The sequence below is a fragment of the Lethenteron reissneri genome, chromosome 26, assembly GCF_015708825.2.
Source record: "Lethenteron reissneri isolate LAM-NWPU_2019-01 chromosome 26, ASM1570882v1, whole genome shotgun sequence".
In the NCBI taxonomy this organism is placed as follows: domain Eukaryota; kingdom Metazoa; phylum Chordata; class Hyperoartia; order Petromyzontiformes; family Petromyzontidae; genus Lethenteron; species Lethenteron reissneri.
Window position 1 is genome coordinate 19,359,191 of NC_083804.1, and position 13,345 is coordinate 19,372,535.

A 13,345-nucleotide genomic window follows, 5' to 3' on the forward strand; every position below is an offset into this window, starting at 1 on the left:
TGGAGGGAGAGTGTTGGGGTGAAGGGAGGGAAGGAGCGAGAGGGATGAAGTCGTGGGGAGAGGAAGTTAGTGAGTAGAGAGTGGGATGGAGGAAGATAGTGAGGTAAGGAGGAAGAGTGTGTGTGGGTGGCGGGGAGTAGAGGTGATTAGGGGGTGAGTGGTGAGAGAGTGTGGAAGGGATGGGAGTCGTGGAGAGAAAGTGGTGGATCGAGAGACGGAAGGGATAATCGGTATGACGGGAAGAGAGCGAGCGGAGAGTGGAATAGATGGAGAGAGAGGGAGATGAAGAGATGGGGAGGAGTGGAGAAAGGAAGGGATGAAGGGAGGGAGTGAATGAGAGATGGAGAGAGCGAGGGGAGAGTGGAATGAGGGAGGGAGAGAGATTTGCGCATGGAGTGAGGTGCTGTCCGGCGATGCGTGTACAGTGCCCCGATGTATTATTCATGCCGCGCCATTGATCGAGAGAGAAGTCTCCTGCAGAGAGAGAGAGAGGCGCGCACGGTGCAGTCTCCACAGCCTTGCGGAGACCGAGGACCATCAACATCATCAACATCGACATCCTCATCGACATCGCCAGCGACATCGTTCTGACAGCGCCAGAAGAAACGACCTGCTGACTCACGGCAAATGTAACGCATCAACATCATCAGTGACATTAGACACGTGCTCATCAGCTGCGGCAACGTGCTCATAATCATGGTTATCAGCACGAGCAGACGGGCGCTCATCAACATGATCATCAGCAATAGTAACGTGTTCCATCAGCAGCAGCAGTAATGCGCTAATTATCATTAGCAACCTGGTGGTAATCGTCATTATTACTATCAGCAACCACTCCTGCAACGTGCGTATTGTTACTATCATCACCATGATCGTCACAATCAACAGCAGCAGCAGCAATTTGTTAATCGGCAACATCATCTGCGTCATCATCATCAAGGTCATCGTCATCACTCGTGAAAGACGGCTGGATAATTAAGTTTGAATTGGATCAGTGGCGTAACAGGGACACCCGGTTATGATTGTATATATTTTTTAATTAAAATCAACAAGGTTGAAATCTTAAATCGCGTATTGTAATATCAATGGCATTAACATACATTACGTATGTGTGATGGAAAATGGGATACAACACATTAATATAATTTGAATGAAGTTATTGATATGGCTACCTTTAATTATTTCAATATTTGCTAACAAGCAATCACACCTGATGATGATTGCTTGTGTTGCAGTGGAAACGTCGTGAGAATTGAAATCAACAATATTGAAACACAAGCAATCACACCTGCTGATGATTGCTTGTGTTGCAGTTGAAACGTCGTGATAATTGTATTGTTTTATATTTGTATTATTTTATTATTTTCCTTCTACGTGACTTTACCGAAAGAACCAAGAATATGCACCATAGTCATAACTTTTGAGACTTCTCTTTATCATAAAAAATACATGAATAACGGATAAGAGCATTTGAAAACGTTTTGCATTATATGAACACACCTCTATGAATATAACGCAGCATATCAATTAGCTCCACCTACATTTGTTGTGGTATCATGCACACCGCGTGTGATCCAGCGCTCTAGATTCAAGGCGTAACGGGTCACGTAGAGATTTGTGCAAATTCATCAACTCACCCTGGATTGGAGCACAAGTGAGTATAGCGAATGGGTCCGTAAACTCGTAAAATCACGCTTAAAACACACACATTCTTGTTAACTGCTTTTTACATCTAATATATGTGCTAGGGATTCATGACGTTCAGTGTGTTGGGCATACTATTTTCATGCGTAACGCGCGGTATTAAATCACATGATTGCCATCACTGTTCGCTGGACTCTCTTTGATGTCGGGAGTCTTGAGTCGTGCTCGGGTGATCAACGTCGTGATGCGTGGCCCGTGCACTAAACGTGCCCGCTGGTCGCCTTGTGTTCTGATTTGACTGCAGTGGGATGCTCGTGCCTTTAATGAAGATGTCCATTGTTTGGATTGTAATGTGTTTGTGTGCAGGTCAAAATGTTAAGCGCTTTCAGATGCAAAGTGTTTAAATCTCGCTGTATAAACACGTGCGTGTTGTGATTACGGGTCCTTGGCAGTGATGCCCTCGTAACCCGACCGGTTGGTGGGATGTCTTCGCGTAGTTCGGCTCGTTCTGTTTCTGTGTCTCCACGTCTCTACGTATTTGTGTCTCGCCGCGTCTCTTGCTCTCGATCTCTCGCGTCAGTGTCCCACTTTTGTGTCTACCTCCGTGTCTGTGCATGTCTCAGTGTCTCTCGCCGCAACTCTCTATATCTGTTACCTGTCTCCGTGTTCCCTCTCCGTGTCTCTATATGTTCATATTTCTGGGGATCTATGTCCCTGACTCTGCGTGTCTCTGGGTGTCGAGGTCTCTCTCTCTCCCTCTCTCTCTACACATTTGTCTCCGTGTCTCTGTATCCACTGCGTTGTCTGTACCCTCTATGGCGAGGTTTACTTTAAGTATTCTTGGGTCGCTTTGTCCCAAGAGCCGCACTATTTATTCAGGCAATAAGCTGACATGCCTTGTGTTAAGTTAATCTTAAAAAAAACCCTGCAGCGTTCCCTCTCTGCGCATCCAATGTGGCCTGGCTTTTCGGCCGATTTTTATTTCATATTCACGACTACATTTTGGGTATAACTTTGAACAACATTTCCCCAACATGCCTCAAATGATGGAAATATATCCAACAGTGTTCTGAAATATTTAGCGAAAGCGCCATGCAGCGTATCGATGCTACATGCTGGGAAATGTATTTACAACGGATGCAATAATTAATGCGTCTTTATTTTGAAATGTGCGTGAAATTGGTGATCGAGCCCAACGTTTTTGATCGCCTCATTATTTATGAGACACCAACATTGCGTCCATTCCTTCTGCGGGCAATTGCTTCCTCCACCGTGACTAATATTGAGTAACAAGCGGCGCTGTTAGTATCTACCGATGCATTTTCACCATCACAATCATCACCACCACCACCATCATCTCCCACCTAACAGTCCCAACAAGTGCCGAACGCGCTTTCGTTTCCTTCCTGCTTGCAGATGTCACTGGGAGAGCCGCCCGGCGGGACCTCGGTTCGCGGTGGCGGCGGGGGGTTGGTGGCTGCCACCGCCGCCGCCGTGACCGCGTCGCCGCCACGGGACTTCACAGGGGACCTCGCGGATGACTTCGCGGGCGACTTGCTGCTTGCGCACAACGCGGCGCGCGCGCGCCACGGGGCCGCGCCGCTGCGCGCGTGCGCCGCGCTGGAGCGCGAGGCGCGCGCATGGGCCGAGCACCTCCTGGAGAGGCGCGCGCTCAAGCACAGCGACACGAGCCACGGCGAGAACCTGTACTACCGCCCGCTGGGCGCCAGGGAACAGGGCGCCGAGCCCGGCGGTACGGGACGCAAGAGGGTGCAGGGGTTGAGGCTGGGTACACATGGGGGTCACAGGGGTTGAGGCTGGGTACACATGGGGGTCACAGGAGTTGAGGCTGGGTACACACGGGGGTCACGGGTTGAAGCTGGGTACACATGGGGGTCACAGGGGTTGAGGCTGGGTACACATGGGGGTCACAGGGGTTGAGGATGGGTACACATGGGGGTCACGGATTGAGGCTGGGTACACAAGGGGGTCACAGGGGTTGAGGCTGGGTACACACGGGGGTCACAGGGGTTGAGGCTGGGTACACACGGGGGTCACAGGGGTTGAAGATGGGTACACAAGGGGGTCACAGGGTTGAGGCTGGGTACACATGGGGGTCACAGGGGTTGAAGATGGGTACACAAGGGGGTCACAGGGTTGAGGCTGGGTACACAAGGGGGTCACAGGGGTTGAAGCTGGGTACACATGGGGCTCACGGGTTGAGGCTGGGTACACAAGGGGGTCACAGGGGTTGAAGATGGGTACACAAGGGGGTCACAGGGTTGAGGCTGGGTACACATGGGGGTCACAGGGGTTGAAGATGGGTACACAAGGGGGTCACAGGGTTGAGGCTGGGTACACAAGGGGGTCACAGGGGTTGAAGCTGGGTACACATGGGGCTCACGGGTTGAGGCTGGGTACACAAGGGGGTCACAGGGGTTGAGGCTGGGTACACAAGGGGGTCACGGGTTGAGGCTGGGTACACAAGGGGGTCACGGGTTGAGGCTGGGTACACAAGGGGGTCACGAGTTGAGGCTGGGTACACAAGGGGGTCACAGGGGTTGATGCTGGGTACACAAGAGGGTCACGGGTTGAGGCTGGGTATACATGGGGGTCACAGGGGTTGAGGCTGGGTACACACGGGGGTCACAGGGGTTGAAGCTGGGTACACATGGGGGTCAGGGGTTAAACCTGAGACGCATGGGGAAAATGGCTCGTCTTGGGATACTGGGTTAGAGGTCGCACTAAAACGAGCTATGGAGAAACGTCAACTACCATCTCTTGGGCATGCGGGGCCTGTGGGCAGGACGAAGGGGTGAACGTGGATGGATATCCAAGATCGATGTCGGGAACAGACCTTGACCTGTATAACCGACTTCTGGAGTGACGCAGTCCTGCTCAAAACGAGGGGTTGAACCTCCACAACTGACCTCAGGGGGTTACGTATCCTACTCGTTAAGAAGGTGAGCATGTACGCGTGTATGCACGTATGTGCGCGCGTGTATGCACGTATGCCCCAGGCAAAGAAGTGACGGAGCACTGGTACAGCGAGGTGAAGCATTACGACTTCTCCAGTCCTGGATACAAGCCCAACACAGGTGTGTGTACATGTGTGTGTACATGTGTGTGTACATGTGTGTGTACGTGCGTGTGTGTGTACGTGTGTACGTGTGTGTGTACGTGTGTGTGTGTACGTGTGTACGTGTGTGTTTACATGTGTACATGTATGTGTACGTGTGTGTTTACATGTGTACATGTGTGTGTACGTGTGTAAGTGTGCGAGTACTGGCAAAGTCAGCCCATGCTAAACTAACCCGGACACGTGTTCTTCTCGCATCTGTCTCGTAAGTTTGTAAACTGTAGCCAGCTGCTGGCTGATAGGTTTGGTGCATCGCAGGATTGTGACAGGTGGCAGCAGCTTCGGTAGGCCTTCATCCAGCAGTGGATTGGTCGTGGTTGATGAGGATGATGAACTGATGCTGTCCAACACCCGGGTGTGGTTTACGGAGGTTGGAATTCACCACCACGGCGATTCGATTCAATCCACCAACAAAAAAAAAAGAACATTTTGGTGAATGTCGTGGCTACGAGGAGTGGAACTCATTTCATACAACTTACACAATAGTCGTCTAAACACAGATTCGTAGAGGCACCACTTGATGCATGCATTGCGAAACTTTAGACTCGATATCGATCAACGTTTCGATGAATATTTCCACCCTCTGGGCATGTGACAGCTGATTAAACTCATCAACTTATATATAGTCCACTCGCAATTTGAGCCACTTCTTTGCAAACGACAGTGACCTTCACGAGTCGGGTTCATTAACATCACAAGCCGAAAGCAATCGACGTTTAGTTGCCTAACGCGCCGATCCTTCGCTATCAATCGCGACCGGATCAACCGCGCTTGCGGACAAAATTACAGAAACAAATATCTTGACGTGCCCGGGTTTAATTCTATTAGTAGCTGCTCCTCACTTATTGTTGGGGTCATTGACTCAGCACCCACGTGACCGCAAACACGTCAGCAAGTAAATCGATTGATTTAAAAAGCGATAGAAACACACGACGCGTTCCACATCTTAAACCCCCATCCTATGTAGGCAAATACGCGTTTGTAGAGACTATAACTTTACATACTCTTTGGTTCTTTCGGTAAAGTCACGTAGGTGAAAAGAAAAATGAAAATAACTAGATTAAATCACGACGTTTCGGGGCTCAACACAAGCGTCCGTCATCAGGTGGGGATACCTCAGCAACTGATGCCGCTGTGGCTGTCCACACCTGATGACGGACGCTTGTGTGTTGCGCCCGAAACGTCGTGATTTAATGTGGTTATTTTCATTTATTTTTATTTTTTATTTTCACCTTCGTGACTTTACCGAAAGAACCAAAGAGTATGCCTCTTTTGCAGTCACGAAAACTTCAAATCTTGAATTAACTTTACATACGCACCTGTGATAGTCCGTTGTCTGGACCACTCATCATCCCCGTGAGCCCAGCTCATCCAGAGAGGGCTGTGAATCGAGGTGCGTGCGTGCAGCCAGCGCCGCACTCAGACTTCGGCGACCCGAGTTCGATTCCCGCTCACGTCCCAACACCAGTGAAGATGATCAGAACCGTTCTCGGGCCTCGTCTACGTCGACTCAGCCTCAAACGAGCACCGGGTGCGGTGTAAATGTCGCCACGAGGGAGACACAGGTGGCCAGGGCGTGGCGATTACCACGCCCCCTCCTCGTGTCCCTTGCTCGCCTTCATAGGGGCCGTCCATAAATGACGTCACGCACCTAGGGGTGGGGGGAGGGGTCAGACATTTGTGACGATGTGTGACGAGGGGGGGGGGGTGAGAAATGTGACGTCACATTAAAATACGCAACTTTAATTATATGTAGACAACACGTTCTACTTAATTAAATCGACTTTTTAAAATAAATGGTTTCTCCTAGAACATCAGAATGCAGCGCCGCATTAAATACGCACTACAATGACAATCGTTTAAAGCGATTTGAAGCATATTTTATTTTGGGGGGGGGGGGGGGGGGCAGAGCTTTGTGACGTCATATTTGAGAGAGGAGGGGGGGTCTGACTTTTTGTGACGCCGTGTGACGAGGGGGGGGGGGGTTAAAACATCGTCCAAAATCGCGTGACGTCATTTATCGACGGCCCCATAGGTTCTCACTCACAGCACTTGGCCCAACATGTTAAAGGTATGCGGGGGCGGGGGGGTCCTTTGCCTTTGTGTGCGTGTCGCAGTCCACTTCACGCAGCTCGTGTGGCGCGCCTCGTGCACGCTGGGCGTGGGCCGCGCCTGCGACGGGCGCCGTCTCGTCGTGGTGACGCTCTACAGCCCCGCGGGCAACCAGGGCCCCCAGGGCGCCTTCCACGCCAACGTGCTGCCCCCCTTGCCCCGTGCCGCCTCCCTTGCCGGCGCTGCCCCCGCTGCCCACGTGCGCCGATGCGTCCCCGTTGCCCGTGCCGCCCGCGCGGTCTGCACCGCCGTCATCTTCGGATGCGGCCAAAGCAAAGGAAGCGGGCTCTGACGGTGGGTCTGGCGTTGATCTGCGGGCGCTGACGGCCAGGATTCACCTGGGGCGATGTCGTGGCGATTGTCACCGGCAGTGCAATTACTCGTGAGCAACTATGGCAATTGCTAACCATCTCAAGGTTCTGTGATGGCTTTAAGAGCACACCGTATAGTGCCTCTGTTGTAGAACAACATTCAACTTTGATGAAATAAAACAAATCTATAATTGAGCATTTTGGCCGCATTGTCGCGATGTTGGGTTTCAGCCGCTCGTAATTAGCCCGGGTTCTTGAGTTCGTGCTGCGTAGCGAGTAGATGGTCACGCCTCCTTAGCCATTAAAAATAAGCTTATTATAATGAGCAAATTTTTTTATTTAGATCTGAAGCTTAAACATTTGGTTTAATTCGCGTAGGACAATCTTTACGAGGCATTCATACAAGGCGTGCCCCTCGTGTCGATAACGACCTCCATGTAAGTTAACCCAGAAGTAGCGACTGGCCCATGGTGGGGCTGCTGTCTGACACTGGGTGATGCACTACTATCTGCAGACTTTCGCATGGAATCTTCTCATCTGGTGACCTGATGGGAATAGCACAATTGGACTATGGTTCTCCCTCACGGAAGTGGTGGTGACGCTGAAGGGTCCACGGCCTGGTGAACTGGAGGTTTGTGTGTGCATGTGCTCCTGCAGGGCCGCAAGCAAGCGACTTTCAACAGGATCTGCTTGTGGCGCACAACGCCCTGAGGAAGAGGCACGGAGCGAAGCCTCTGGTCCTCAGTGCGGAGCTCTGTGCAGGGGCCCAGCTCCGTGCCGAGGCCCTGCTCCTCCTGCTAATGGAGCCTGGCGCTGTGACGATGCCACGCGGCGGGCAGCTACGGGAGGACAGATCACGCGAGCACCCGGCGGACCTGCACGCACCGCTGGTGGACGCGCTCGGGCTCGGCGGGCTACACACAGGCAGACGGCAAACGGAAGAGCTGCAACCGGGACAAACACTCGACTTGGGAGAAGCACACGCGGACAGTCTGCAGGTGGACCAAGGTCCGTGTGACGATGAGCAGTCTCGCACTCGGCGGGAGGATGAGCAGGGGAAGCCTTCACAAGCTGCCTCCCCAAACCATCAGGGACTACAGCCAGCACATCCACAGCCACAGGCGCTACAGGCAGATAAACTGCAGTCGAGCGACATTCATCCGGACAGAATATGGACGGAGAGATTGCAAGAACAGCAACTGCATCGAAACAAAGTACAGCAAGAAGGGCTACCACCAAGTGAACTGCAGCCCGACAAACTCAGTCCGGATAAACGAGAGACGGTGGGACGACAGCCATATCAACTACAGCCAGAAGAGCTGCAGTCAAATCAACTTCAACCAACTGGAATGCAATCAAAAACATTTCAGGGTGACAAAATACGATCCAATGAAGCATGCGAACTACAATCAAGTGAACCTCAACCAGCTGACGCACAACCGGCTGATGCACAACCAGGTGGAGTACAACCAGGTGGAGTACAACCAGGTGGAGTGCAACCAGGTGGGGTACAACCAGGTGGAGTACAACCAGGTGGAGTACAACCAGGTGGAGTACAACCAGGTGGAGTACAACCAGGTGGAGTACAACCAGGTGGAGTGCAACCAGGTGGACTACAACCAGGTGGACTACAACCAGGTGGAGTACAACCAGGTGGACTACAACCAGGTGGACTACAACCAGGTGGAGTGCAACCAGGTGGAGTGCAACCAGGTGGAGTGCAACCAGGTGGAGTGCAACCAGGTGGAGTACAACCAGGTGGAGTACAACCAGGTGGAGTGCAACCAGGTGGGGTACAACCAGGTGGAGTACAACCAGGTGGACTACAACCAGGTGGACTACAACCAGGTGGACTACAACCAGGTGGACTACAACCAGGTGGAGTACAACCAGGTGGAGTGCAACCAGGTGGAGTGCAACCAGCTGACGCACAAGCAGGTGGAGTACAACCAGGTGGACTACAACCAGGTGGACTACAACCAGGTGGACTACAACCAGGTGGAGTACAACCAGGTGGAGTACAACCAGGTGGAGTGCAACCAGCTGACGCACAACCAGCTGACGCACAAGCAGGTGGACTACAACCAGGTGGAGTACAACCAGGTGGGGCACAACCAGGTGGGGTACAGGCAGTGGAGGCACAAGCGGAGGAGGCACAGGCGGGGGAGAGGCTCCCAGGCGCGGCGCGCTGGGACTCCGCGGCCCTGGAGCGCGTGGGGCGCACAGAGTCGCGGCCCGGGGAGAACGTCTACCTGGGGGTCGGGGGGGACGCGACACACCCCACGGGTACAGCCACACCGCTCACACACACACCGCTCACACACACCGCTCGCACACACCGCTCACACACATACACACACACACCGCTCACACCCACACACACACACACCGCTCACACCCTCACACACACACACCCCGCGGGTACAGCCACACCGCTCACACACACACCGCTCACACACACACACACCGCTCACACCCTCACACACACCGCTCACACACACCGCTCACACACACCGCTCACACACACCGCTCACACACACCGCTCACACCCTCACACGCTCACACGCTCACACCCTCACACACACACCCCTCACACGCTCACACCCTCACACACACACCGCTCACACACACACCGCTCACACCCTCACACACACACACACACCCCGCGGGTACAGCCACACCGCTCACACACACACCGCTCACACACACACACACCGCTCACACCCTCACACACACCGCTCACACACACCGCTCACACACACCGCTCACACACACCGCTCACACACACCGCTCACACACACCGCTCACACACACCGCTCACACACACCGCTCACACCGCTCACACACACACCGCTCACACACACACACACACACCGCTCACACCCTTACACACACACACCGCTCACACACACACACACACACACCGCTCACACCCTCGCACACACACACACACCGCTCACACCCTCACACACACAGACACACCGCTCACACACACCGCTCACACCCGCACACACACACACACATCGCTCACACCCTCACACACCCACACACACACACACACCGCGGGTACAGCCACACCACTCACACCCTCACACACACACACACCGCTCACACACACACACACACACCGCTCACACACACACACACACACCGCTCACACCCTCACACACACAAACACACACCGCTCACACCCTCACACACACACACACACCGCTCACACCCTCACACACACACACACACCGCTCACACACCGCTCACACCCGCACACAAACACACACATCGCTCACACCCTCACACACTCACACACACACCGCTCACACCCTCACACACAAACACACACCGCTCACACACACACACCGCTCACACCCGCACACACACACACACACCGCTCACACCCTCACACACACACACACACACCGCTCACACCCTCACACACACACACACACCGCTCACACCCTCACACACACACACACCGCTCACACCCTCACACACTCACACACACACCGCTCACACACACACACCGCTCACACCCTCACACACTCACACACACACCGCTCACACCCTCACACACTCACACACACACCGCTCACACCCTCACACACACACACACACCGCTCACACCCTCACACACTCACACACCCCCCGCTCACACACACACACCGCTCACACCCGCACACACACACACACATCGCTCACACCCTCACACACCCACACACACACACACCGCGGGTACAGCCACACCGCTCACACCCTCACACACACACACACCGCTCACACCCTCACACACACACACACCGCTCACACCCTCACACACTCACACACACCGCTCACACCCTCACACACACACACACACCGCTCACACACACTCACACACACATCGCTCACACCCTCACACACTCACACACACACCGCTCACACCGCTCACACCCTCACACACTCACACACTCACACACACACACACCGCTCACACCCTCACACACTCACACACACATCGCTCACACCCTCACACACACACACACACCGCTCACACCCTCACACACTCACACACACATCGCTCACACCCTCACACACTCACACACACACCGCTCACACCCTCACACACTCACACACACACCGCTCACACACTCACACACTCACACACACACCGCTCACACACTCACACACACACACCGCTCACACCCTCACACACACACACCGCTCACACACACACACCGCTCACACCCTCACACACACACACACACCGCTCACACACACACACCGCTCACACCCGCACACACACACACACACATCGCTCACACCCTCACACACTCACACACACACCGCTCACACCCTCACACACTCACGCACACACCGCTCACACCCTCACACACTCACACACACCGCTCGCACACACACCGCTCACACCCGCACACACACACACATCGCTCACACCCTCACACACCCACACACACACACACCGCTCACACCCTCACACACTCACACACACCGCTCACACACACACACCGCTAACACCCGCACACACTCACACACACACCGCTCACACCCTCACACACTCACACACACACCGCTCACACCCACACACACACACACACCGCTCACACCCTCACACACTCACACACACACCGCTCACACCCTCACACACTCACACACACACCGCTCACACCCTCACACACACACACACCGCTCACACCCTCACACACACACACACACCGCTCACACACACACTCACACACACACCGCTCACACCCTCACACACACACCGCTCACACCCACACACACACACACACCGCTCACACCCTCACACACACACACACACACCGCTCACACCCACACACACACACCGCTCACACCCTCACACACTCACACACACACTGCTCACACCCTCCCACACTCACACACACACCGCTCACACCCTCACACACACACACACACACCGCTCACACCCTCACACACACTTACACACACACGCTCACACCCTCACACACACTTACACACTCACACACACACCGCTCACACCCTCACACACACACACACACACCGCTCACACCCTCACACACTCACACACACCGCTCACACACACATACACTCACACACACACCGCTCACACCCTCACTCACACACACACACACCGCTCACACCCTCACACACACACACACCGCTCACACACACACACCGCTCACACCCGCACACACACACACCGCTCACACCCTCACACACACACACACACACCGCTCACACCCTCACACACACACACACCGCTCACACCCTCACACACACACACACCGCTCACATCCTCACACACACACACACCGCTCACACCCTCACACACACACACACACCGCTCACACCCTCACACACACACACACACCGCTCACACCCTCACACACACACCGCTCACACCCGCACACACACACACACACCGCTCACACCCTCACACACAGACACCCGCACACACACACACACATCGCTCACACCCTCACACACCCACACACACACACACCGCGGGTACAGCCACACCGCTCACACCCTCACACACACACCGCTCACACCCTCACACACACACACACACCGCTCACACCCTCACACACACACACCGCTCACACACACACACACTCCCCACGGGTCAGCCACACCGCTCACACCCTCACACACACACACACCCTCACACCCTGACAAGCACACACACACCGCTCACACCCTCACACACACACACCGCTCACACCCTCACACACACACACCGCTCACACCCTCACACACACACACCCTCACACCCTGACAAGCACACACCGCTCACACCCTCACACACACACACCGCTCACACCCTCACACACACACACCCTCACACGCTGACAAGCACACACACACCGCTCACACCCTCACACACACACACCGCTCACACCCTCACACACACACCCTCACACCCTCACACACACACCGCTCACACCCTCACACACACACACTCCCCACGGGTCAGCCACATCGCTCACACCCTGACAAGCACACACACACCGCTCACACCCTCACACACACCCTCACACCCTCACACGCACGACGGTTCTCCCACATCACTCACACGCACCACGGTCCGGCCACATCACTCTCACACTGACAGCAAGGGCCCAGCCACACCACTCATAGC

The 13,345-nt window shown here is 54.4% G+C and overlaps 1 protein-coding gene across 1 annotated transcript in view; it reads left to right on the forward strand.

Moving 5' to 3' along the window:
- Positions 1 to 401: 401 nt before the first annotated feature.
- The window catches only part of LOC133347968 (uncharacterized), a 43,480-nt gene continuing 30,536 nt past the window's right edge, over positions 402 to 13,345 (forward strand). Inside the window, exons 1-5 of the mRNA XM_061560731.1 lie at positions 402 to 629; positions 3,061 to 3,397; positions 4,665 to 4,742; positions 6,901 to 7,167; positions 7,864 to 9,492. Coding sequence (XP_061416715.1) covers positions 3,061 to 3,397; positions 4,665 to 4,742; positions 6,901 to 7,167; positions 7,864 to 9,492 — 2,311 coding nt within the window. The 5' untranslated portion in view covers positions 402 to 629. The remainder of the gene's footprint in view (positions 630 to 3,060; positions 3,398 to 4,664; positions 4,743 to 6,900; positions 7,168 to 7,863; positions 9,493 to 13,345) is intronic.